Source organism: Bos indicus, chromosome 3, assembly GCF_029378745.1.
Source record: "Bos indicus isolate NIAB-ARS_2022 breed Sahiwal x Tharparkar chromosome 3, NIAB-ARS_B.indTharparkar_mat_pri_1.0, whole genome shotgun sequence".
NCBI lineage: Eukaryota > Metazoa > Chordata > Mammalia > Artiodactyla > Bovidae > Bos > Bos indicus.
In genome coordinates this window covers 91,892,903-91,920,858 of record NC_091762.1, presented here as the reverse complement: position 1 = coordinate 91,920,858, position 27,956 = coordinate 91,892,903, and the positions used below count along the sequence as shown (strand labels likewise).

Here is a 27,956-nt window from a genome sequence, read left to right as displayed (position 1 = left end):
AGCTGGGGTCCACCAGGCCACCTGGGTGCTCAGTGTGTGCCAACATCCGCCAGCAAGTCTTGGCGGTAGCTCTGGGGTAGCCTGTAGTAAACTCGGGTCTTCTTCACGGCCCTGGCTGCCAGCAGCGCTGCCCGCACAGACGCATAGAGGCCCCGGCCAGGGCTGTGTTCCACCGTGACCGTGGCCCGGGGAGAAGCTTTCAGCAGCCAGGCCACGACTCCAGCGGGGCTCTGGCCCAGAGGCCCAGCCTGCAGCTGGAAGGACACGGGTTGCCAGAGGCCCTGGCAGAGCTCCAGCATGTCTGTGAGCAGCTGTTCCCTGTAGCCACTGCCCAGCACTTCCTCGGGCCAGCCTGGTGCCACTGTCACATGGGGGAACACCTCGGCCACAGCTGTAAGCAACTCCCTGCCAGTCACGTAGCCGGGGACCATGAAACTCCCGTGGGAGACGGTGGCCCCGACCCACACAGGCCTAGACAGGTGGCCAAGGGCAGAGAGGGTGGCCAGCGTGGCCAGGGATGGCCGCAGGGCGGTGGGCTCTGCTATGTGCACGTGGATCCCCCAGCGTCCGGGGTGCATGGCCAGCTGCTGCAGGCAGGACTCCAGAGTCAGGGCACGGCCATCTGGGGTGCGGACGATGGGCACGGGGTCCCCAGCTGCAGGCTTCTGGAGGCCCACGTCCAGCAGGATCATGCCTTCTCGGTCTGGAAGAGGTAGTGGAGGCAACAGTGTCTGGGGTTAGGGTTATCATGGGGTGTCAGAGGCCCTTGCTGAAGTTAAAGGGACAGCAGGAGGTAATGGGGTCTGTTGATTGGATCTGGGCTCCAGGTGGAAGGGCTGCTTTGTGAATGTGCCTGGGGCTCATCAGAATGGCCCAATGAGCCGCTAGCTCAGCTCTGAGGCCTGTGCCCGCCTCTCTTGCAGCACCATGTGACTGAAGCCTCACAAGTTCAAATACCAGGAGCCTCATACTTTTGACAACGCTGCTCCCCCACCTTGCAGCTGCGTTGCTATGGTAACAGAGACCTGAGGTAGCTTCCCCGAGGTAACCCTTGCAGTTGAGTTAGGAGCACAGGGGCTGCAGGCAGACCTTACCTGGGAGCTGCACTGTTGCTGCGCTTCCACTGCCCTGGATGTCAGGAACCAGCCACTCCACGCTCAGACCCTCGTCCCCAGGGTGCTGGAGAGCAGGGATCAGGCTACCCCCGGTGTAGTAGCTTGGCTTCCGTGAGGTATTCACTGTGGGTCAGATTGCCAAGGTGGAGAGGCCACCAGTCACGGAGGCCTTCTGTACACCCTGAGTCCTCTCTAAGCCTCACAGCAAAGTTCCAGGGAGCTGGAGTTCCCTGTTGTGTAGATGACGGGTGACTTGCCCAAGGTCCTACAGCCAGTGGGCAGGGTTGCTGGGTTGGAGCCTGATGGAGCCAGGTCAGTCAGGCCCCAAAGCTGGTATTCCTCCCCCTCACCTAGATGGCTCCCAGAGCAGGAATGTTGGGTCTGATGGGTCCCCTTGAGATGGCCTGATTGCAGGCTCTCCTTGGTTTGGAGTCAAGGGAACAGGGGCTTTGGACAAAGGGACAAGCATCATTGATTAGCAGGTACAGTGGAGGAGCCGTTCTCTGAAATGCTAGAGCAACCCTCAGAGGAACTGTACTGCAAGCAGAAGCATCTGGGGTTTGGAATTTGCTGTTTCCAGTAGGAGCTGTGCCACGTTTAAGCTGAACAACTTTGTATAAATTATATAACTGCTCTGAACCTCAGTTTCTCTATCTGTAAAATGGAATCCCTGCTTTAGGGATCTATGGAGCTTAGTGTTCCATCCCAGAGTCTGGCATATAATGGATGCTTCAAATGATTCCTTCCTCTTATCTCATGTAGCATTGTCCCTTTCCAATGCTCTGCCCCACCTAGCTCAGTGCTTTTGTCAGCAGACTCCACTCCACCACCTTTTCTTTCCCCTGGAGGAGAAAATGGCAACCCACTCCAGTATTCTTGCCTGGAAAATCCCATGGCCAGAGGAGCCTACAGTCCATGGGATCACAAAGAGTCAGACACAACTGAGCATGCATACATATACACTTTTTCCCACCCTCCGCAGACCCCTCCCTACTGGCGAGCTGCTTGAACTGTGACAGGAAAGGCTCAAAGATGTCATAGTAGACTTGGTGGGTGGCGGTGTTGTCCCGGATGTAGAGGAGGTCATCCACTGACACGGGGTCCGAGGCCGACTGCCACATCGTGAGGGTGTACCTGGGGTCCAGAGAGTCAGCTTAGGGCCTGTCTGCGCCCAGCAGCCCTCAGCCCCTCTCCCATGCTCAGAAGTTAACTTGAGCTGGGGGTGTTGGGCACTACCCGCTTCCTGGGGGCAGAAGAAGCCACAGAGGCCTTGGGTAACTGAGAGCAGAGGCTGAGAAGGAGGAGAGATGGACTGGGTTGCCTCTTCACTTGGAGTGTCTATTTGTGGGTCCTCTCTTAGGAAGGAAAGACAGAAGAGGTGGGCATGGAGCTGGGAGTGGTGGGGGTGGATCAGAGGTCAGGTATGAAGAGGAAAGGCAGTGGCCTCCAGTGGGGAAAGTCTGAGGAAGGTGCTTGGCGGCTGGGGGCAGTACAGAGCCGGGGGGAGGCTGGGCTTCCTCAACCCCACAGAGCTGTTAGGGGCAGAGTCTCTAGGTGAAGTTTGTGCACCCTCGGGGAACAGGTGGTTCCCAGGGGAGGAGGCTGTGGGAGGCAAAGTGAGTCTCAATATAAACTCTTATTGGAACTTCCCTGGTGGTCCAGTGGGTAAAACTGCTTCCATTGCAGGGGATGCCTGTTTATCCCTGGTTGGGGAACTAAGATCGCGCATGCTGTGCAGTGTGGTCCAAAATAAATAAACAGATAATAATCATAACAATAAAAAAGCAACACTTTCCAATGGACAGGCTGCTTCAGGTATAGTGACCTGCCTGTCCCAGAGGTGCACAAGCAGAAAGCAGAGATGTTGTGGAGGATGTGAGCACCAGCAGAGGTTGGGCCAGATGGTCATGAAGACCCTTCTAACCATCAGTATCTGGGATCTTGCTGGGGCATCAGGACTGGGAGTGGGTTTGGAGGGAGTGGGGGCCGTGGCAGGGGCCTGGGCATTCTCACCTGTCAGACTGGGCCAGCAGCCAGCTGAAGTGGGGCCAGGCGGCCCTCGCCATGACAGCCAGCACGGGGAAGGTCACCCTCTGGGGCACTGCTCCCACCAGCTCCTGCATCTGCTCCACCATGGCCCGTGTATACGTCACATTTGGGAAAAGGGGCAGGTAGAAGGTGGTCCAGCCTGGAGACAGGGTTGCCTCAGGATACTTCTCCTGGACCAAGGCCAGGAACCTGCAGAGAATCAGAGATGCTGGTCTTTTAGAGCCCTTTCCTCATCTCCTGGGTTCTCATCAGAGTGCTAGGAAGAGGCAGGGTTTATTGCATCTAGATATTAGAGCACAGTCCTGAAGAACAGGGTGGCTTACGAGTTGCTCAAAGTCCCATGGTAGAGCATGGACTTTGGAGCTGGGGAGGCCTGGATTTGAGTTCTGACCTTATGACCTTGGTAAGTTCACCCAACCTCTTTGATTCTTAAAAATGGCATCCGTTCAGGCAGGACAGGGCTTCTCAAACATCCTCATGTGCATGTGGAGATGCAATTCAAAGCCCTAGGTGTGGGATCTGGGCTCTATCAGCTGTGAGAGTCTCTGAACTTTCAGATATTATTCAAAAATTTCATTCAGATTTTGAACTCTTATAAATGTTAATAGGCAAATAATGTTACTCTCTCCCGTTCCCCAGATTATTGAGTAACCTCACTACAAGAAGATCAATCATTTTTTTTATCTTGGGCCACTGACTACAGTTTCAAACTGCTGCTTACTAAATGCTCCTCAGTTTGAGACTTGATAAATATTGGGTAGAAGGATTGTTAGCTGACTGGTTGGAAAGGTGGTTTGATGGATGGATGGGTGGATGGATGAATGGAGATGGACAGTAAAGATCTGGAGGTTAGAGTCAGAAAGACCTGGCTTTGTATGTTTGCTCTGCCAATTATTAGACTTAGGCAGATAATTTAACCTCAGTAGGATATGTTGTATTACTAAAATGAAAATAATAGTACCTACGTCATTCTCATTCTAAGAGTTAAATGGTACTCTACAACTAAACTACTTAAAACAGTGTGTGTGACAGATAATAAACATTCAACAGACTGAGCCTCAATTATTGTCAGCTTTCTTATCTGCAAAATGGTAAGAAAAAATGCTCCCAACCTGGCATTTCTATGGGAAGATGAACTCAGATATATTCTCTCCTTTTATGCGGCCCTCTGTAAACTTGAGCGCACCATGCTGCTAGTGCTACTGTTGTTGGCAGTGCTGGGACCTGGGGGTTGTTTGTGGGGTGGGAGGGGAGGCTGGGGAAGGAGTTAGTGCTTTATAGACTTTAGTTAGTGCTTTCTAGGAGGTCAAGGGTTGCCCTGGCACTGTTTGCTGTCCAGGAATAAACACTCTGCTGCTACTGCTGCTAAGTCGCTTCAGTGGTGTCCGACTCTGTGCGACCCCATAGACGGCAGCCCAGCTGGCTCCCCCATCCCTGGGATTCTCCAGGCAAGAACACTGGAGTGGGTTGCCATTTCCTTCTCCAATGCATGAAAGTGGAAAGTGAAAGTGAAGTCGCTCAGTCGTGTCTAACTCTTAGCGACCCCATGGACTGCAGCCCATCAGGCTCCTCCATCCATGGGATTTTCCAGGCAAGAGTACTGGAGTGGGGTGCCATTGCCTTCTCTGAATAAACTCTGCTAAGCTGCTGCTAAGTCAGTTCAGTTGTGTCCGACTCTGTGTGACCCCATAGATGGCAGCCCACCAGGCTACCCCATCCCTGGGATTCTCCAGGCAAGAACACTGGAGTGGATTGCCATTTCCTTCTCCAATGCATGAAAGTGCAAAGTGAAAGTGAAGTTGCTCAGTCGTGTCCGACTCGTAGCAACCCCATGGACTGCAGCCTACCAGGCTCCTCCATCCATGGGATTTTCCAGGCAAGAGTACTGGAGTGGGGTGCCAGTAGGGCACAAATCCATAATCTGCCAGTGAGAGCCCAGTGAAATCAGGACTGTTGGGAGAAAATGTGAGGGAGGGTCCTCAGCAGCCTGGGACGTCAGGGAAGTTTCTGGGGCAGGTAATGGCTGGTTTAGCAGGAAATGGTGGAAAGGCATTCAAGGCAGAGGGAACAGCATGTGTGAAGGCTCAGAGGTCAGACGACATGGTGTGGCTGGAGGCAAACTCAGCAAAGGTCCCCTGAGCACCTGCTGTACCCAATGTTGAAGGAAACAGACTGGACACAGCTGGAGCAGAGAGGCAAACACTCACTGTGTGGCATTGACCTCTATTGAGAGGCCCACATTGGGACCCCTCTGGATGTCAGCATTGATCCACACAGGCCTTCGAACTTTCCCCTCCTCTGTCAGCCGCCGAAGGAGGTCCAGGGAGGGGCCCACAGCCTTGATGCTCTTGAAGTCTAGTTTGATGCCTGTGGGGAGAGGGCCAAGGGCTTGGGAAACTGGTCCCTTGTGCTCAAGGAAGAAGGAAACAGAAGATATGACTTCCTGGGACAGAGAGAGGAGGTGTGGTGTGTGTGTCAGGGGTGGGAGGGAAGACAGGGCCGGAATTCTGGGTGGGTGTGAAGAAGGCTTCAACGAGAGAAAGGACTTGCCCATGTAGGAGTGATCTTCCATCCCTCATCCCCAAGGGGAGGAAGCAGATGATGGCTAAGGGCTTGGGATTTGGGGCAGGTGTAGGTATTGTCAAGAATCTGATGAAAAGGGACTGTGACTCTTGGACAGGCAGGCTCAGAGGATCCCAAGCCACCCAAGCCTGAATAGCACAAAGTCAGGCTGAAGAATTAGAGAAGAATTTAGAAAGCCAGGCCAAGGGGATCATAATATGTTGACAACATAGGGAGCCATGGAGGATTAAAGCAGGGAGTGACATGACAGTTAGCATTTTGGAAAGCTCACCCAGGTAGGGGCTTCATAGAGTTTGGAGGCAGGAAGCCAGTGAGGAAGGAGGTCCAAGAGAAAGATGATGTGAGTGGGACTGGGTCGGGGGAAGCCTTCAGGGTTAGAATTGGCAGATGCAGCAGCTGAGTAGATGCAGGGAATGAGGGAGAGGCATTAGGGTGATGCCTGGATTCTGACAGTAACTGGCAAAGAGACAGGAGAGGGGAAGGTGGAATTGGCTTTGAGCATGTTGTATCCAGTTCCATGGATTCAGAGCCTGAATGCTCATGTTTGGCCCTTTGCAGCTTATCCTACACTTTTTCATCCCTCATTTCACCCATCTTCCCTGAGCCCAGGCCTCTAGAGTGGTCTGGAAAGCTAAAGCAAGAGCAACTCCTGACAGTCATTGGACTAGTCTCCTAGCAGAGGGACCCCTGCACATGTGGCCTGAGGACCAGAGGGGTGGGCAGCTGGGGAGGGGCTGAGAGAAGTCCTTACCCTTCTGGGAAGAGGCCAGCACAGCCTCCAGCCACTGCTCTAGGGTGTTGTCGCTGTAGATGGCTGGGGGGTGCGCCATGATGGGGACTCCTGTCTCGTTGACTGTGCCAAGCCCTTCTATTGTGATGTCTGCCTCCAGGGCCATGACATTACCTGTTGCATTGGACAGAGAAACTTTTTAAAGCAATTTTTCTCATCATCAAAGTATTACACACTTATAGAATATTTGAAAAATACAGAAAAGCAGAAAGAGAAATATTCACCCACATTTCCATCATAGTTCACTTTTTGATGTATTTTCTTCCATTTTTATCTATGTATAGTTTTTCCACAGTTGAGACCACTCAGCATTTATAATTTTAATCTTTTTCTTTCAATTTTGACACATTTTCACAATCTTTTCATGAAAAAAGAAAAAAACCTGCAAAAGCCCTGATTGAGAGCAGTCACCCTGTCTCAGTCAGCCACTCCTCTGTCTTTCCTGAGACTCTAAATTTTTAGGAAGACTCAGCAGTCTCTGAATTTTTGTTACTAACAGATAATGATGTATATTTTATTCTGACTTTCTGGTTATTTTTTACCATGACTTGAGGAATCTGAGTCAGGGCCATGCTGGGTCTTTTTTAAAAAAATTAATGAATTATTTTTGGTTGCGCTGGATCTTCATTGCTGGGCGCGGGCTTTCTCTAGTTGTGGAAAGCAGGGGCTACTCTTCACTGCTGTGCACGGGCGTCACCCTGCAGTGCCTCTCTTGTGGAGCACGGGCTCCAGATGCATGGGCTTCAGTTGTTCCAGCACGCAGGCTCGGTGTGGTGCATCAGCTTAGTCCCTAACCGGGGATGGAACCCATGCCCCCTGCATTGGCAGGTAGATTCTTAATCACTGTATCACCAGGGAAGTCTGCGGGGTCATTTTTAGAGCCCACATTATCAAAGTACTGTTAGAAAAATTCATCTAACTCATATTCCTGCCAGAAGTACATAAGTTGGTCCATCTCCAGGCACCCATATAGTGCTGAGAATTGTTATTTTTGTCTTTTAAATGTACGCAGTTAACGCCTCCAGTGGCTGTGTGATGCCTGCTGGGAGCGTTCAGGCCAGAAGGGAGTCAAGGACTTTGAATGAGAAGCAGACTGGGAAGAGCAGGCCAGGCTCTCTGATCAATGAGTGGTGTAGAGGGTGGGTGGGGTCGCTATGAGCTCCTGCTCCATCGAAGACAGTTGGCATCAGAGGGGTCTCTTCTGTTTTATACTTGCAGCCCTGCTCCCCTCCAAGTCCATTTAGCATATAGCTGCTAGAGTGACGGTTCCATATACCTGATCCTGTCACTTCTGTTAAAAAATCAAAATTCCCTTAGCCCTGAGAATCCAATCCAAATGCTTGCAGAGTCTGTGAGGTCCTGTAGGACCAGGGCTGGCAAACTTTGCCATCTCACCTCGAGTCCCTCTCTCCCTCAATATCTAGCTTCCATCCACTCCTGTTTCTCCAACATCAGTGTGCACACAGACCACCCAGGAACTGTTCAAATGCAAGTTTTGCTCAGTAGATCTGGGGTGGGGCCCGAGACACCTACCAAGCTCCCCAGTGATGCCCAGACTGCTGATCCACAGACCACACTTGGAGCCTCGAAGCTCAGATATCTTGTCTCCCATCTCTGGGCTCCTACACCTGGCTGTTGCCATGGCAACACTCTTCCCTCCACAGTTTTACTAGGCCCCCTCCAGCTCGTTTGTGGGTGTTGGCTTAAAATATCAAGGAGGCCATCCCTAAACCACACAGTCAAAGTCAGGCTGACAGCTGATCCTTTGAGCGCTCAGCCCCCATGTAACTACTCATATAGCACCATCCTTCCTGAGCCTGAGGGCTAGGAGCAGGCTCCAGGTCTGTGGTGCCCATCACTTGGATTTCCAGTGCCAAGATGGTACCAGGCCTAAAAAAGGAGCTTCAGAAGTGTTTGTTGGATGGTACAAGACTGGCTAAATGAATGATAGAGAAAGCTGAGATCAGGGACTTCCCTGGTGGTCCAGTGGCTAAGACTCTGTCTTCCCAGTGCAGATGGCATAGGTTTGGTTCCTGGTTGAGGAACTAGGATCCCACAGGCCTCACAGTGCAGCCAAAAGAGAAAAAAGTTAAGTTCAACCATCCCAGGTCCAGAAAAGTAAAAGAGCTTGCACAAAGTTGCAGAGAATTTTTGCAAATTTCTCTAAGCCTAGGTGTCTGGATTTCCAGAAGGGAGAGGAAGCTCAGTGCCAGGCTGTCCCCAGCACTGTTTCAGGCACTTTGCACTGTCCCATTTCATCCTCATATTATATCTCTGGCCCAGTGCTCCGGAATCTTTGGTGTCCTCACTGACAAGATGGGGATGAATCTCTCTGGGCTTTAACTACAGCACGTGGACATAAATTATGTTGTATTAAAAAATAAAAATTAAAAACAAAAACAGGTTGTAAACTGTGAAGGGCTATATGAAGGTAACTTTTATTTCTATGGTTTTCTTGTCTTAACTTGGTTACTGAGGAATGCTGAAAGAGGGATCCAGAGGGGTTTGGGGCCCAGCAAGGCCCAGAGAAGTCAGGCCCCAGGTGGGTAGCTGGGCAGCTAAGAGGGTAGCTAAAGAGAATGGATGCTGAGAGGTCTCCTTCCCCATCTAAAATGGGCCAGGTCCGGTCTGGGGAAGGTGGCGGTACACTGGGAGGGACCCAGGGCTGGAACCCAGGTCTCAGTCCTGGTGAGTCTCTGAAGCTGCTGCCTTGCTTGACCTGCACCAGCTGCCTCCCTTGAGATGCTGGTAGCCCCTGAACTCAGGACCGCGTCTCACTCGTTTCTACACCTCCTCTCAAGCTGGGTGCAGAGCAGGGGCCCAGCAAATGCTCAGTGAGGGGGACTAAAGACGGATGGACCTAACCTGCATCCTTGTGATCAGCACCTGGACCCAGCTTCCTCCTGCACGGCCATTCACACCTGTTCGGGGCCTTCCAGATCCTGAATCTGGGAGCCAACTTGTTTGCGGGGTCGGGGGGTGGGGTATGAGGGAAGAGGAGATGAGGACAGGAGCAGGTGCCTGCTTCCACAGTAGGAGCCTTGGTCCTCAGAGGTACAGTCAGGTGAAGAATGCTGCTCTCCACAGGGAGCCCACAGGAAGCTCCGAGGCCCTCCCTCCCCTCCCCCCCACACCAGGCGCTCTACACATCACATCCGGCAGAGGGGTGCCATGGAGGAGCGTGCAGACCCTGAGCCCAAGACTGCTAGTGTGCGGCTCCGCTGTTGACCTTCAACACCCCCTGAAGGAGTTCACGTGGAGTGAGGCACTCTGTGCTGCAGGGAACCTGGTGGGACAAGTCTTTGAAGTGAAAGTCGCCCAGTCATGTCCGACTCTTTGCGACCCCATGGACTAAACAGTCCATGGAATTCTCCAGGCCAGAATACTGGAGAGGGTAGTCTTTCCCTTCTCCAGGGGATCTTCCCAACCCAGGGATTGAACCCAGGTCTCCCGCATTGCAGGCGATTCTTTACCAACTGAGCTATCAGGGAAATATTTTTAGGAACAGGTTTTATGTTCCCAATCCTTACATATAGGGGAATTTGACATGCTTCCCTGGTGGCTCAGATCGTAAAGCATCTGCCTGCAATGCAGGAGACCAGGGTTTGATCCCTGGGTTGGGTAAATCCCCTAGAGAAGGGAATGGCCACCCACTCCAGTATTCTTGCCTGGAGAATCCCGTGGACAGAGGAGCCTGGTGGGCTACAGTCCGTGGGGCTGCAAAGAGTCAGACACGACTGAGTGACTAACACTTTCACATATCTAGAAAAGCACTAAATCCCTTCACGATGACATCAGATCCTTGTGACTAGGAGAAAACCTCTTGTAAAGTAAGCACTTGATAGCATTGAACTCCGCCTTCAACAAAATCTTATATATTGACCTTCCCCCACTACCTCTTTGGAGCAGTCTCTCAGAGCTATCTGAGGTGCTGCTTTCTGGGGTGGGGTCGTCATTTTGCCCCAAATAAAACAACTCGCAACTCTCAAGTAGTGCATCTTTTTTAGTAGACAGTTAGAACTGGACATGGAACAACAGACTGGTTCCAAATAGGAAAAGGAGTTCGTCAAGGCTGTATGTTGTCACCCTGTTTATTTAACTTATATGCAGAGTACATCATGAGAAATGCTGGACTGGAAGAAACACAAGCTGGAATCAAGATTGCTGGGAGAAATATCAATAACCTCAGATATGCAGATGACACCACCCTTATGGCAGAAAGTGAAGAGGAACTAAAAAGCCTCTTGATGAAAGTGAAAGTGGAGAGTGAAAAGTTGGCTTAAAGCTCAACATTCAGAAAACGAAGATCATGGCACCTGGTCCCATCACTTCATGGGAAATAGTTGGGGAAACAGTGGAAACAGTGTCAGACTTTATTTTTTTGGGCTCCAAAATCACTACAGATGGTGACTGCAGCCATGAAATTAAAAGACGCTTACTCCTTGGGAGGAAAGTTATGACCAACCTAGATAGCATATTCAAAAGCAGAGATATTACTTTGCCAATAAAGGTTCGTCTAGTCAAGGCTATGGTTTTTCCAGTGGTCATGTATGGATGTGAGAGTTGGACTGTGAAGAAGGCTGAGTGCTGAAGAATTGATGCTTTTGAACTGTGGTGTTGGAGAAGACTCTTGAGAGTCCCTTGGACTACAAGGAGATCCAACCAGTCCATTCTGAAGGAGATCAGCCCTGGGATTTCTTTGGAAGGAATGATGCTAAAGCTGAAACTCCAGTACTTTGGCCACCTCATGCGAAGAGCTGACTCATTGGAAAAGGCTCTGATGCTGGGAGGGATTGGGGGCAGGAGGAGAAGGGGACGACAGAGGATGAGCTGGCTGGATGGCATCACTGACTCGATGGACGTGAGTCTGAGTGAACTCTGGGAGTTGGTGATGGACAAGGAGGCCTGGCATGCTGCGATTCATGGGGTTGCAAAGAGTCGGACACGACTGAGCGACTGATCTGATCTGATCTGATCTGATGACCACCAACTAAGGACCCAGAGTGGATGTTCCTCCTCGCTTGAACTCCACGAGAAACCGGAGCCTTGGTACCAGGAGTGGCCCTTTGAGCCCATCTGCTTCCTCGGGGAGTGCAGATGAATTTGGGTAAGCCTCTCCTGGTTTTCGAATCTCCCTATTGGTTGAGATTCTGAGTTTTATTTGGTTGTGGAGCAGGTTACCTGCCCACTTCCAGCTGGAAAGATACTGGAGAGGGCCCGGGTGAAATATCCAGGGTATACCCACTCATGATCTAGACACTGACTTGGGCTCTGTTGAAAAATACTAAGAAATTTCCATGCAGTAGAAAGATACTGGGTGGGAGACTTGCTGAAAGATGCCAGAGAATACCCATCCAGTGAAAAGGCCCTGGGCAGAGGGCATGGATTGAAAAAAACTTGAGGAATACGCAGGGCTCAGCTGAAAGATGCCGAGGTTGTTCTGTTGTAGGGAACTGAGCAGTCTTGGTTGAGTGGTTAGGTAAGAGGCTGATCTGACACTTTCCCTCAGTTAGACTGCCTTTATAGGCTTTGTACGGGTAAAAGTGAGAATGTATGAGAGCTTTGCTCTGAAGAAAAGGGACAAGGCTTCTACTGGCCAGCTATGGTTTTCTCAGGTAACTGAGAGATTTATGGGAGTGGTGAAGGTCTAGTCTTCGAAAAGTACAGTGGTCCCATAGGGAAACTCACCTATTAATTAAAATACTTGCTCGTCTGGGGGTCGCACCTAAGAACTGGCCATTCAGTGACCTGAGCAGCCATCTTAGAGTGCTGGAGGCAGAATCTAAGGCACATGAGAGGAGCTAAAACGAGTCTGAGGTGACTCCTGGAGGAGTTCAGCTCATAGGCCTGCCACACAATTTCACCAGTGATTTTTATCCCTGAAAAATTCAGCTTAAAGTGGAAAACAGAATCTCAAACGCAGAAACAGAGGGGTGTCAGAAGGCCAACCTCTGACTAACATTCCAGCCAGATTCATGTCCAATGCGTATGGAGCTGGTATTTGCAAGGACCTCGTTAATTGGGGAAATTATACTAAAAGAGTTCTCAACCTAAAATGGCCAAACTGGGGCTCTTTTGATATTCCGAAATTGGCATTTTTGTGCCCATGATTAGAAAAGGCCGGCCATACTACTTTGCTTGGTATCTAGAAGTGTATAAGAAAGGAAACTATAGAGTAACTTCTTTGCAGGAAACCAAGAAGAAATTGCTTGAAACTATATCAGAACCAAAAAAGGCTGCTAGCACTGACTCTGCCAGGTCACAGGTCTAGTGGGACTGGGAAGTCACATTTGGCATTTATGCCATTTGACTTTTGATTTTTGGGCAACCACTTTGCCATCTTTTGGGAGCACTCTTACCACTTGGCTTTTGATTTCTGGGCATCCTTTTGCCTTGTTATTTTATTTGGAGTGTGACTCCTGGCTGGTGAGGTTCTGGTTTGGTTTGAGCATGCAGGCATCTGGTACCAACTGCTTGAGCTTGTATGGGAAGTGCTTCCTCTAAGGTTCTACACTCCACCTGGGAACCCCTTGGAAAAAAGTTTCAAATGACTGGTCAACCTATAGCTATGATCCAATGACAAGAAAAGTGACCTAAAAATATCAGATCTTTATTGACACAGGATAGGGAAATGGACTGAAGTTCCCTTATGTCCAGGACTTTTCTCCTATAATCAACAGCCTGGGGCTAAGCAAACTAAGACCCCCACTTCCCCAGAAGAACAAACCTTGTTGGGACCAATCTGCCCTTGTTATCAGGGCCAATTTGAGCACTCAGTTCAGTCCAGTCGCTCAGTCGTATCCGACTCTTTGCGACCCCATGAATCACAGCACGCCAGGCCTCCCTGTCCATCACCAACTCCCAGAGTTTACCCAAACTCATGTCCATCGAGTCAGTGATGCCATCCAGCCATCTCATCCTCTGTCCTCCCCTTCTCCTCCTGCCCCCAGTCCCTCCCAGCATCAGGGCCTTTTCCAATGAGTCAACTCTTTGCATGAGGTGGCCAAAGTACTGGAGTTTCAGCTTCAACATCAGTCCTTCCAATGAACACCCAGGACTGATCTCCTTCAGAATGGACTGGTTGGATCTCCTTGCAGTCCAAGGGACTCTCAAGAGTCTTCTCCAACACCACAGTTCAAAAGCATCAATTCTTCGGTGCTCAGCTTTCTTCACAATCCAACTCTCACATCCATACATGACCACTGGAAAAACCATAGCCTTGATTAGATGGACCTTTGTTATCAAAGTAATGTCTCTGCTTTTCAATATGCTATCTAGGTTGGTCATAACTTTCCTTCCAAGGAGTAAGCGTCTTTTAATTTCATGCCTGCAATCACCATCTGCAGTGATTTTGGAGCCCAGAAAAATAAAGTCTGACACTGTTTCCACTGTTTCCCCATCTATTTCCCATGAAGTGGTGGGACTGGATGCCATGATCTTCGTTTTCTGAATGTTGAGCTTTAAGCCAACTTTTTCACTCTCCTCTTTCACTTTCATCAAGAGGCTTTTGAGTTCCTCTTCACTTCTGCCATAAGGGTGGTATCATCTGCATATGTGAGGTTATTGCTATTTCTCCCAGCAATCTTGATTCCAGCTTGTGCTTGTTCCAGCCCAGCGTTTCTCATGATGTACTCTGCATATAATTTGAGCACTATCAGGTCTAAATTCTGGCTATAAAACTATGATCACAGAAAAATAAAGACGATTTTTGACAGTGTGGTCACAATTCTTTAGACTCCAGAGAAAGCTTAAAAAAAAAATCTCTTTAAGAATTCTTGCCCTGAGAAATAACTCCTCCTATGCCTTGAGACCAGAGTTTTCTAGATAACTTACCCGTTATTGTTCAGTTGTTCATTGGTGTCTGACTCTTTGCAATCCCATGGACTGCAGCATGCCAGGCTTCCCTGTCCTTCATCTCCCGAAGCTTGCTCAAACATGTCCATTGAGTCAGTGATGCCATCCAACCATCTTGTCCTCTGTCGTCCCCTTCTCTTCCTGCCTCCAATCTTTCCTAGCATCAGGGTCTTTTCTAATGAATTGGCTCTTCACATCAGGTAGCCAAAGTTTTGGAGCTTCAGCATCAGTCCTTCCAATGAATATTCAGGATTGATTTCCTTTAGGATTGACTGGCTTGATCTCCTTGCAGTCCAAGGGACTCTCAAGAGTCTTCTCCAACACCACAGTTCAAAAGCATCAATTCTTTGGCGCTCGACCTTCTTTATGATCCCACTCTCACATCCATACATGACTACTGGAAAAACCATTTTTGTTGTTCAGCCCCTCAGTCATGTCCGAGTCTTTGTGACCCCATGGTCCAATGAGTATTCAGGGTTGATTTCCCTTAAGATTGACTGGTTTGATCTCCTTGCTGTCCAAGGAGACTCTCCAAGGGACTCTCAGGAGTCTTTTCCAGCACCACAGTCTGAAGGCATCAATTCTTTGTCACTCTGCCTTCTTCATGGTCCAGCTCTCACAAGTGTATGTGATCACTGGAAGACCACAGCCTTGACTGTAAGAACCTTTAAGAGCAGAGTAGTGTCTCTGCTTTTCAATACACTGTCTAGCTTTGTCATAACTTAAAAAAAAGTAAGCGCTTACAAATCAAGCAATTCTAAATAAGAGATAAATCAACCTAAAAGAATTTCAAGTTCACATGAACTGGGAAATATTCAGTATTAAATCAGTACAGTTCAGTTCAGTCGCTCAGTCTTTTTGACCCCAGGGACTGCAGCACGCCAGGCTTCCCTGTCCATCACTAACTCCTGGAACTTACTCAAACTCATGTCCATTGAGTTGGTGATGCTATCCAACCATCTCATCCTCTGTCATCCCCTTCTCCTCTCGCCTTCAATCTTTCCCAGCATCAGGGTCTTTTTCAATGAATCAGTTCTTCACATCAGGTGGCCAAAGTACTGGAGTTTCAGCTTCAGCATCAGTCCTTCCAGTGAATATTCAGGACTGATTTCCTTTAGGATTGACTAGTTGGATCTCCTTGTAGTCCAAGGGACTCTCAAGAGTCTTCTCCAACACCACAGTTCAAAAGCATCAATTCTTTGGCACTCAGCTTTCTTTATAGTCTAACTGTCGTATCTATACATGACTATTGGAAAAAACATAGTTTTGACTAGATGGACCTTTGCTGACAAAGTAATGTCTCTGCTTTTTAATATGCTGTCTAGGTTAGTCATAGCTTTTCTTCCAAGGAGCAAGCGTCTTTTAATTTCATGGCTGCAGTCACTGTCTGCAGTGATTTTGGAGCCCAAAAATAAAGTCGGCCACTGTTTCCATTGTTTTGCCATCTATTTTCCATGAAGTGATGGGACCAGATGCCATGATCTTAGTTTTCTGAATGTTGAACTTTAAGCCAACTTTTTCACTCTCCTCTTTTACTTTCATCAAGAGGCTCTTTAGTTCTTTACTTTCTTCCATAAGGGTGATGTTATCTGCATATCTGAGGTTATTGATATTCCTCCCAGAAATCTTGATTCCAGCCTGCGCTTCATCCAGCCTGGCATTTCACAAGATGTACTCTGCAAATAAGTTGAATAAGCAGGGTAACAACATACAGCCTTGACGTACTCCTTTTCCAATTTGGAACCAGTCTGTTGTTCCATGTACAGTTCTAACTGTTGCTTCTTGACTTGCATACAGATTTCTCAGGAGGCAGGTCAGGTGGTCTGGTATTCTCATCTCTTTAAGAATTTTCCAGTTTATTGTGATTCACACAGTCAAAGGCTTTGGTGTAGTCAATAAAGCAGAAGTAAATATTTTTCTGGAAGTCTCTTGCTTTTTTCAATGATCCAATGGATGTTGGCAATTTGATCTCTGGTTCCTCTGCCTTTTCTAAATCCAACTTGAACATCTGGAAGTTCATGGTTCACATATTATTGAAGCCTGGCTTGGAGTCTTTTGAGCATTATTTTGCTAGCATGTGAGATGAGTGCAATTGTGCGGTAGTTTGAACATTGTTTGACATTGTCTTTCTTTGGGATTGGAATGAAAACTGACCTTTTCCAGTCCTGTGGCCACTGCTGAGTTTTCCAAATTTGCTGGCATATCGAGTATTAAATACCTGGCATTAATGTTTGTTTATTAATCTAACTAATATATACATGTCTAAGAGTCACTAACAGTAACATTAAGCAGAGTATTTTCATTGTGTCTAGGTTTAATGTAAGTTAAATAGTATATCTGTTACAATTTTGTCAGCAAGGAAATTCCTCAAGTAAAAAAACTTCTAAAAAATATAAATCAGGTGAACTTTTAGATAAACTCTATTAAGAATAATTATGCTTTAGGAATGTCTGTCTAAAATACTCTGTAGATTGGGGTAACTTGAAATTCTAAGGGCTAACTATGGAGAACAGTGTGGAGATTCCTTAAAAAACTGGAAATAGAACTGCTATATGACCCAGCAATCCCACTGCTGGGCATACACACCAAGGAAACCAGAATTGAAAGAGACACATGTACCCCAATGTTCATCACAGCACTGTTTATAATAGCCAGGACATGGAAGCAACCTAGATGTCCATCAGCAGATGAATGGATAAGAAAGCTGTGGTACATATACACAATGGGGTGTTACTCAGCCATTAAAAAGAATACATTTGAATCAGTTCTAATGAGGTGGATGAAACTGGAGCCTATTATACAGAGTGAAGTAAGCCAGAAAGAAAAACACCAATACAGTATACTAATGCATATATATGGCATTTAGAAAGATGGTAACGATAACCCTGTATGTGAGACAGCAAAAGAGACACTGATGTATAGAACAGTCTTTTGGACTCTGTGGGAGAGGGAGAGGGTGGGATGATTTGGGAGAATGGCATTAAAACATGTATAATATCATATAAAAAATAAATAAAAAGCAAGCACTTTTCAGGGGGAAAAAAAAAGAAATTCTAAGGGCTATACTAAACTAAGTAATGGGAGTCTATTGAGTAGCTAGGTCATTTCCAAATAAAATAAGATTTTGAAGCATTTATCACTGAACACTAATTTTCCCCTACAGAAAAACTAAAGAGATTTGGGACTATTAATGAATAATGTTTGGTACCTTCCTAAAATGTTCTCTCTAAGAAAGAAAAGGTTTTTGGAAATAATCACTGGTATTTATGCTCACCAATCTACAGAATGCTAATATAAAGGTCAGTTTTTGGTTGCTTAAGGAAAGTAGGATGTGTGTTTTCAGCAAAGAAGATGCGAGGAATGGAATTGCATTTTATGAAGGGAAAAGCAAGTAGGTCTGACTCACAGGTGGCTGTTTCAGGATGGGAGAACAAAGTATTGGGTACAGAAAGTGATAAGAAGATTTGTGGAAAGCAGACCCCGAGAAAAGAATTTTGTGGGTGGTTAGGACTAAGTTTAAAATAAATTTAATTAAGTTTATGTTTAAATGAAGTTAAAAGTAAGCTGGTACAAAAGCTTAAATTTGGCTTTTCTCTATCTTCAGATGTTGAACTGCCTTGGTAATAGATTTAAGTTTCTTTATCTCTTAAATGGTCTGTTCTGAAATCCTTCATTGTAGAATAATTACTGTTTCACAGTGACCTATAATCCTACCTGACTGAATGTTCTAAGCCTTTTTGATATTTGTTGACAAAACTTCCTGCTGCTAAGTCTATTCAGTCGTGTCCGACTCTGCGCAACCCCATAGACGGCAGCCCACCAGGCTCCCCCATCCCTGGGATTCTCCAGGCAAGAACACTGGAGTGGGTTGCCATTTCCTTCTCCAATGCATGAGAGTGAAAAATGAAAGTGAAGTCGCTCAGTCGTGTCCGACTCTTAGAGACCCCATGGACTGTGTAGCCCACCAGGCTCTTCCATCCATGGGATTTTCCAGGCAAGAGTACTGGAGTGGGGTGCCATTGCCTTCTCCGACAAAACTTCCTAAATAATTCAAATGAAGCACTTTCGGCTTCTAGCTAAGAGGGCCCCTGAAACATCCCAAATGTTATCCTAGATTCATATTGAATACAGAATCACATGGGAAGTATTGCTAAGTGAGTAATAAATCTCGGGTTATATTGTATGGTAAATGTTACTAATTTAGATATATTAGAAACTATATGGAGTTCCTAAAGTTCTGATATATCTTGGTAAATGCTATCAGTCATAATTCTAGCTACTATCTTAAAGTGTTGTCACAGCACTTAACCAAGTTTCGCAAAAATGCTTCCTCCTCAAGAAGATTTATAAAAAGGACTTTTGGATAAATATAAGTTTCTGAACTGGGTAAATAATGAAAGGATTCTAATGGAAAACCTGGTGACTTCACAAAGGTTAACGAAAGGACTGAATGAACTGGCGAACATGCTAATAACTTTTGTGGCTTCTGTATGAAAAATTACTGGTTTGAATCTGTGTTTTCCAGGTGCAAGAAAAACCTTCCCCTCAAATTAATTATGACAATAATTTGCTAAAATTATACTTTAGAAACAAATTGAAACATTTATCTTTTCTCTCTATCTGACCCCTCCAGAAACTGGAAACTCTGCTTCTAGTAACTTTATCAGATAAGCTAGGAAAGTTATATCGATAACAGCTACAGAAATCTCAAGGAATTTTGGAGACCTTGAGAAGGGCGGAATCCACCTAGACCTGTTAGGTGAAAGGTGAAATCTGTGATCAGCCTTTGGTGTGACTTTCTTAGCTCTGAAAGGTTTTATTTTAAAAGTTCAGTCTGAGATGCTATAAAAGCTTTGGCAAAGAAAAAAAAAGCCTATGATCAACTATGCTTACATAAATCATCAGGCCAAATTTATTGACACCACTCCAGGCTTCAGCAACACGTGAACTGTGAACTTCCAGATGTTCAAGATGGTTTTAGAAAAGGCAGAGGAACCAGAGATCAAATTGCCAACATCCGCTGGATCATCAAAAAAGCAAGAGAGTTCCAGAAAAACATCTATTTCTGCTTTATTGACTATGCCAAAGCCTTTGACTATGTAGATCACAATAAACTGTGGATACTTCTGAAAGAGATGGGCATGCCAGACCACCTGACCTGCCTTTTAAGAAACCTATATGCCAGGTCAGGAAACAACAGAACTGGACATGGAACAACAGACTGGTTCCAAATAGGAAAAGGAGTTCGTCAAGGCTGTATATTGTTACCCTGCTTATTTAACTTCTATGCAGAGTACATCATGAGAAACACTGGGCTGGAACAAGCACAAGCTGGAATCAAGATTGCCAGGAGAAATATCAATAACCTCAGATATGCAGATGACACCACCCTTATGGCAGAAAGTGAAGAGGAACTCAAGAGCCTCTTGATGAAAGTAAAAGAGGAGAGTGAAAAAGTTGGCTTAAAGCTCAACATTCAGAAAACTAAGATCATGGCATCCAGTCCCATCACTTCATGGCAGATAGATGGGTAAACAGTGGAAACAGTGGCTGACATTATTTCTCTGGATTCCAAAATCACTGCAGATAGTGATTGCAGCAATGCAATTAAAAGACGCTTGCTCCTTGGAAGGAAAGTTATGACCGACCTAGATAGCATATGGAAAAGCAGAGACATTACTTTGCCAACAAAGGTCCATCTAGTCAAGGCTATGGTTTTTCCAGTGGTCATGTATGGGTGTGAGAGTTGGACTATAAAGAAAGTTGAGCACCAAAGAATTGATGCTTTTGAACTGTGGTGTTGGAGAAGACTCTTGAAAGTCCCTTGGACTGCAAGGAGATCCAACCAGTCCATCCTAAAGGAGATCAGTCCTGGGTGTTCATCGGAGGGACTGATGTTGAAGCTGAAACTCCAGTACTTTGGCCACCTGATGTGAAGAACTGACTCATTGGAAAAGACCCGGATGCTGGGAAAGATTGAGGGCAGGAGGAGAAGGGGACGACAGAGGATGAGATGATTGGATGGCATCATCGACTCAATGGACATGGGTTTGGGTGGCCTCCAGGAGTTGGTGATGGACAGGGAGGCCTGGCGTGCTGCAGTTGATGGGGTTGCGAAGAGTCGGACACGACTCAGCAACTGAATTGAACTGAACTGAACACCTATTTCACAAACAAACTAGTCTTAATTCGGTTATATTTGGTAAAAACAAGGGTAAATTTAGGGAGAAAAAGATGTTTCAATGATTGTTAGATTCCAGTTTGTTAATGGAGGTCTGTATCTACTAAGACTTATTTCCTGGTAGTTCTTTGCTATTATGCTGTATTAATGTAAAATTTAACTGAATTTTTAAAGGACACTCTAAATTAGTTTCTGAAGCTTATCTCAGTAATCTATCTTTGAATGAAGATCAGATACCTCATGACTGTGACCAAGACCAGAAAAAGACATAGTTTAAGGAACTGTCTCCTGCGTGGATGGAAGGACGTTTTTTATCAGAGGAAGCTGCAGTACCCTAGGATGAAAAGAAAATGACACTAGAAGCAGACAGCTTGCTCAAGATGCTGGACCTGATTCATATGATCAGTTATAATGTTTTCTTGACTTCTTGGACCTTTGCCTATAAATCAAATGTTTTCTATCATGGACATGATTCTATGCTAGTTTAAAACTCAATCCAACTGTTGGGTTTGTGGCCAGTTACCTGTGTCTAATACTTCTGGATTACCTTGGTGGATTTTTCCCCTTCAGGGCTCTGACTGGATACCCCCTAGCAAATTTATTTTAGAAAATAATTTAGTCCTGTTCTATCTATTCATGATATTACTGTATGGGATCCTCTCACCTGGCCAGTTAATAATACTTGCTCTGACCCTGGCCATAGATTTAAGTTTTCTCTTAGGGTCACTCAAACTCCAATTAGAATGGCAAGCTAAGTCTCAATCAAAAATTGTAACCTCTTGTCTACTAAAAGGAAAACTTGCACAATTATGGGATGGATCTATATGGTTAACACCAAGCTATGGTCACTTAAGTTTAAAAGCTCCTCTAAGGATAATCAACCTAGTAATATTATGAAACTAGGCTGGGTGCTTTATGAATTATGCCTACTATTACCCTTAGAGAGAGTGACTGATATGGGACTTGGTGGATTTGGGGTTTTAATTAATGGCTTTGGCATCTGGAATGGATAGGAAGGTGTAGCCTGGGATTACCATGAACTCAAGGATATATACATAACAAATTAGAGGTAGCTCAAGCCAATCTAACATTGATGCAAGCTCAATAAGTCAAGACATCTGTATTCTACTGGTATGATCATTTAGCAGCTATTTTTCATGACTTCAATGGGATTGGAGGGTGTAATTGACCATATTGAAGCCTTAACAACTTTCACTCAACAAACTTCAAATGATAGTAACCAGATTATTAGCCTATTGAACTCTGAGGTCTCAATGATGAGAAAGGTGGTACTACAAAACCCTCGGCTGTTGACATCGTTGCAGCATTTCAGGGAGGTACCTGTGCCATAATTCAAACTGAATGCTGTGTTTTCATACCTGATGAATCCTTTAATGTCACACCTTTGATGAACCACAAGAAGAATCAGATTTCTGCCTTAAGTGATTCATTCCCTATTCTTGATAATCTTTTAAAAAACTGGTTTGGAAAAAAAAAACTGGTTTGGTGCAAGAGGCTCATGGCTGAAATATTTAATTATAATTCTGCTAATGTTGTTAGTTGTATTATTTGCATTTTGCCTGTTTTACAAGATTATTGTTTCTTGTATTACCAAGTGTATGACTGAGCCTCCAACGAAAGTAATGTTGACTAAACTTGAAACAGTTGATCAAATGTGTAGCTTGATATGTGATCAATGATTATAATAGTGTAACTCTAGATATAGGAAGATGCAACGAGAGGGAATCTTACTTTTTTGTACCAAAACTAGAAGATAGATGTCCAGAGATCTTTGACTATTAGGACCTAGTCCAATAATAGCTCATTGAGTGGCCTATCAACAAAAACCTTCAGAATCGGGAATGGGCCTTCCTAGCAACACACTCCAGTGTTCTTGCCTGGAGAATCCCAGGGATGGGGGAGCCTGGTGGGCTGCCATCTCTGGGGTCACACAGAGTCGGACACGACTGAAGCGACTTAGCAGCAGTAGCAGCAGCAGCAGTACAGGCCAAAATGGTCATGAAATGCCTTCCCAAGTTTCCTCAGTCAGTAAAGAATCTGCCTGCAATGCAGGAGATCTGGGTTCAATCCCTGGGTCGGGAAGATCACCTGGAGAAGGAAATGGCAACCCGCTCCAGTATTCTTGCCTAGAGAATCCCATGGACAGAGGAGAGGAGCCTAGCAGGCTACAGTCCGTGGGGTCTCAAGGCTTGGAGAGGAAACCACCACCAAGTATGGTTGGTTTATGACCACAAGGGGGCACTGTCAACTCTAAATCGGCACTTGCCAAGAGCTTTGACGCTGACTGAACAGCAAGGGCACTTGCCCTCTGCTTCTGTGGAGATTGAATCCGGTGCTGCTGCAGCTGGTTGACCCTTCAACACCCGCTGAGGGAGTTCAGGGTGGAGTGAGCTACTCTGTGCTCCGGGAGCCTGGTTTGACAGGTCTTTAGGTAGGTGGGTATTTTTCCTTTCATCTCCTCATATCTACAAAAGCACTAAATCCCTTCATGATGACATCAGATCCTCATGACTAGGAGAAAACCTCTTGTAAAGTAAGCATTTGGTTGCATTCAACTTCCCCTTCACCAAAATCTTTTATGTTGACCTTCCCCCACTACTTCTTTGGAGCAGTCTCTCAGAGCTATATGAGGTGATGCCTCCCAGGCTGCAGTCCTGATTTTGCTCCAGATAAAACGTAACTCATAACTCTTAAATTGTGCATCTTTTTAGTTAACAGTTGTGGTGACCAAAATAGGACTCGAACACTTGCAGCTGTCAAGTTGTGCATCTTTTTTACTTGACAATTAACTCACTCAGCTAGGGTGATCACATGTCCCCATTTGCTTCAGCATAATTACTAATAATGACCTCTTTCATGACCAAAAGTGCCCTGCTTTCATCCTACCAGTCCACATTTGGCAGAGGAAAAACTGAGCTGCAGATGGGTGAAGTCACTTGTCCCAAACCACTCCTTTGGTAAATGGTGAAATGTAGAATTTGAGCCCACTTCTGTCTGCCTCCCAAGCCTTTGCTCTGGCCCCTCCCATCCACGTAGATGTCCGGTGTGACTTCACCAGTCTAACTCTGGCCTACCATTGCTTCCCCTCAGGATCCCTACCCCAGCTGTGGAGCCACCCTCCTCCCATAGACCTACCCTGGGGACCTAGCAGGACCTGCAGCGGGGAAACTGGGCCTTGGGTCCTTCCCACCCCTGTGGCTATACTGACAGGTGCCTCAGCATGCTCCATGCTGTTGGGCACTGCTTGGTTGGGGCCCTTAGCTTTCTTCTTGGCCAAGGTCACAACTTGGTGGGGCCTGATCCTATCTGCTGCGCCAGGACTTACCTGAGATGAGCCTGAGGCTGGCAGAGCCTCTTTGCCTTCCCTCAGGCCTTATCTCCCAGATAAGAGTTCTCCCTCTTGCCAGGGAATTCTCTCTCCGCCTTATCACTGAAATCTGACCATTGGCCTCCCAATCCTGAAGCAGCAGCAAACTGGCTCCACCCAGCCTGCGATGCCCTCCCCTTTGCTGATCACCAAGCCTGCCTCCTCCAGGAGGTCTTTCTAAGGACTCATTCATTCATTCAGCAATCCTTCCCCAGTCACTTACTCCCAGGCCTTGGTGACTCTGAAGGAGGTAAGAGTCAGAGGCCTTGAGCCTGGGTCTTATTCTGCTTCAGACCTACTGTGTGACCATGGACAAGACCCTCTCCCATTCAGGATCTCACTTTTCTAAAAGTAGAGCAGTGGTTCTCAAGGTGTGATCTTGGGGTCAGCAACATCTGCGCCATGCAAATTCTCAGGCCCCACCCCAGAGCCACTGAATCTGAAACTCTCTTCTGAAGCATGCTCAAACTGGGGACCCTTCTTTCCATCTCAAATAGTCACTGCTTTAGAATTAACAAGCACGTTCGTGAACATGATTTAACGAGCTTTCCCACAGTGCTGAAAAACTGGTCTCCCCTGCTGAACTGGGCCAGGCATGATGCAGTGATTCAGAGTATGGGGTTTCTGATGCTGGCTTGTTGTCATTGTTTAGTCACTAAGTCGTATCTGACTCTTGATACTCCATGGGCTGTAGCCCACCAGGCTCTTCTGTCTATGGGATTTCCCAGGCAAAAATACTGGAGTAGCTTGCCATTTCCTTGTCCAGGGGATCTTCCCAACCAAGGGATCAAACCTGCATCTCTTGCATTGGCAGGTGGATTCTTTACCACCAAACCACTATGGAAACCCACAATGTTGGCTTAGCCACTTTCAAACATTGTGACCTTACTGTGAATTTCGGTTAAGTCACTTAACTTTTCTGAGCCCCCATTTTTCTTCTGAGGGATGGCACCCACAAAACAGGCAGCTTTTGGTACCAGGAGCCCCAGTGTAACTGAGTGTGTGTGTCCCCACAGGGGGTGTGGCTGACTGGTTGCCATCATCATTGTGGATCGGAGGCTCAGGAGTTATATTAAGATAATTCGCTCAGACTTTTACACTCGTTTTGGTAGGGCTAGAATTCAAACACATCTTCTGGTTCCTCAGATTTGAGAGCAAAGGCCTCCTTAGCAGGCAAGTTGTCTCCTGGCAAGGCCTGGGAGGGAGAGCAGGATGTGACCTTGGACCCAGACATCGCCCTACAACCTGAGCCAGTCACATAACCAGTGAGGCCTCACTTTCTCAAGTGGATGATGGCAAGAACGCGGCCATACCCATCCTAATGCTACCTCACAGGTAATGCTGTGAGCCTCGCCTCCACCCTCCCTCCATCTTCTCCGCCTCTGCCCCAGCCTGCCCCATCCTGGCAACTGGACTTACTGCTGAGGGCAGCCTTCATCTGCTCCTTACTGTTGGCACGGTGGTACCAGGTGACCAGCAGGCCATCCCTTTGGCTGATCTGACCCAAGCTTAGCAGGTAGTCCAGCATGTCTGCGTCAGAGCGGCAGGTCCCATCCTGTTCACAGCCTGGAATCAAGGCCAAGGAGGCCGTTAGCATCAGTTCTTGCCCAAGCCCAAGGCTCTTGTCTGTACATCCTACTAACCCTCTCTGGGCCCTGGGGCCATGTCCAGCCTGCCGTCTAGCATAGACAGTGGACCCCAGAGTCGTCAGTGCTGTGAGAGAGAAACATGTGGGGTCCTGAGCACAAGGATGCTCTGGGCCAGCCTGGGGACATTGGAAAGTTCACTGATAAGGGAATATTTGAGGGAGACCTAGAAGGATGGGTGTGTAAATTTAACCAAAAGAGGGGACTAGGTTATTCCAGACAGAGAGGAAAAGTATAAGCAAAGGTATGGTCATAGGAAATGTGTGGTTGCATAAAAGAATGGCCATTGCTCTGGTACAGATACAGAGAAATGAGATAGGACAAGATTGGAAAAGAGGCCTGTGATCCAGCTGTAAATGACCCTCAGTTCAGTCAGTCACTCAGACGTGTCTGACTCTTTGAGACCCCATGGACTGCAGCATGCTAGGCTTCCTTGTCCATCACCAACTCCTGGAACTTGCTCAAACTCATGTCCATTGAGTCGGTGATGCCATCCAACCATCTCATCCTCTGTCGTCCCCTTCTCCTCCTGCCTTCAATCTTTCCCAGCATCAGGGTCTTTTCAAATGAGTCAGTTCTTCACATCAGGTGGCCAAAGTATTGGAGTTTTAGGATTGATTGGTTTGATCTCCTTGCAGTCCAAGGGACTCTCAAGAATCTTCTCCAACACCACAGTTCAAAAGCATCAATTCTTCTGCACTCAGCTTTCTTTATGGTCTAACTCTCACATCCATACATGACTACTGGAAAAACCATAGCATTGACTAGGTGGACCTTTGTTGGCAAAGTAATGTCTCTGCTTTTTAATATGCTGTCTAGGTTGGTCATAGCTTTTCATCCAAGGAGCAAGCATTTTTTAGTTTTATGACTGCAGTCACCATCTGCAGTGATTTTGGAGCCACCAAAAATAAAGTCAGCCACTGTTTCCACTGTTTCCCCATCTATTTGCCATGAAGTGATGGGACCAGATGCCATGATCTTAGTTTTCTGAATGTTGAGTTTTAAGCCAACTTTTTCACTCTCCTCTTTCACTTTCACCAAGAGGCTCCTTAGTTCTTTGCTTTCTGCTATAAGGATGGTGTCATCTGTGTGTCTGAGGTTATTGATATTTCTCCCAGCAATCTTGATTCCAGCTTGTGCTTCATCCAGCCTGGCATTTCACAAGATGTACTCTGCATATAAGTTAAATAAGCACAGTGACAACATACAGCCTTGATGTAATCTTTTTCCAATTTGGAACCAGTCTATTTGTTTTTCCATGTCCAGTTCTAACTGTTGCTACTTGACCTGCATACAGATTTCTCAGGAGGCAGGTAAGGTGGTCTGGTATTCCCTGGGCGCCGGCAAAAAAAAAAAAAAAATGGGGTATGTGCTGGAGATAGCAAACAAGTTTGTGTTTAGAAAGTGCTCCTTAGTGGCAGGGCGAGCATGGATTGGCGAGAGCAGGCTGGTGGCTGAGATTGTGTGGGAAGGGGTGGGCTGAGGCAGGGGTGCAGCAGGAGAGGGGGAGCTGAGAGGTTAGGGTGAGCAGGGAATGGAGATAGAGGATGGGAAGGAAGAAGCCTCGAGGCACAGGACTGAAGATACAGGCATGAGACAGAAGGAGGTCCCCATGTGGATGGAAGGCCCTTCAGCAGGAGAGGGTGCAGGGGTGTGAGGGTAAGTTCAGCTCAGTCCACTGAGTGTGATGCCTGCATGGCCCTCCAATAATAAGTGTTCATCCAGGAGCATGGAAGGATAGCTGAAGCCTGGTAAAGAGGAAGGGAAACAAAGCTAACGAGACTGTTTATTGGAGATCAAATCTTGGTGGGGCAAGTAGAGCTGTGGATGGAGGATAAGTCAATCCTGAAGGAAACCAACCTTGAATACTCATTGGAAGGACTGATGCTGAAGCTGAAACGCCAATATTTTGGCCACCTGATGAGAAGAGCCGACTCACTAGAAAAGACTCTGATGCTGGGAAAGGTTGAGGGCAGGAAGAGAAGGGGGCAACAGAGGATGAGACGGTTGGATGGCATTACCGACTCAATGGACATGGTGGTGGTGAAGGACAGGAAAGCCTGGCGTGCTACAGTCCATGGGGTCACAAAGAGCTGGACACGACTTAGCAACTGAACAACAACAGGGAGGAGAGCGGAGGCCATCAGGTCTGTCGATGGGAACAGAACCTTATGGGGGCAAAGAGTGAGGGATGGAGGAAGCCAAGCAGATGGCATGACTGGGTGCTCCTACCTGGCAAGGTGGTGTTCTTCTGCAGCGAGAAGCCCAGGACCATCGCGAAGGCGAATACCACAGCCGCACTGACACCGCCGACAATAGCCCACTTCCAGCACCCCTTCTTGTTGGCCAT

General features: G+C 46.9%; 1 protein-coding gene across 1 annotated transcript; it reads right to left on the bottom strand.

Annotated features, from left to right (window-relative positions):
• Positions 1-27,956, bottom strand: LOC109556258 (protein FAM151A). Its single transcript, XM_019957399.2, has 8 exons — positions 27,839-27,956; positions 25,380-25,673; positions 6,499-6,651; positions 5,372-5,531; positions 3,129-3,353; positions 2,110-2,249; positions 1,095-1,238; positions 1-703 (listed from the first exon to the last, which is right to left on the bottom strand). Exons 1-8 carry the CDS (start codon positions 27,954-27,956, stop codon positions 30-32), a joined length of 1,908 nt encoding a protein of 635 aa, XP_019812958.2. The 3' UTR covers positions 1-29.

Bases quoted from the DNA above. Each gene is read 5' to 3' on its own strand.
- LOC109556258 (XM_019957399.2), bottom strand. From the start codon at position 27,956: ATGGCCAACAAGAAGGGGTGCTGGAAGTGGGCTATTGTCGGCGGTGTC. The intron at 1,239-2,109 runs GTAGGGAGGGGT...TCTGACCCACAG, and splicing joins ACAGTTCAAGCAGCTCGCCA to TGAATACCTCACGGAAGCCA. The intron at 704-1,094 runs GTAAGGTCTGCC...TACCTCTTCCAG, and splicing joins AGCAACAGTGCAGCTCCCAG to ACCGAGAAGGCATGATCCTG.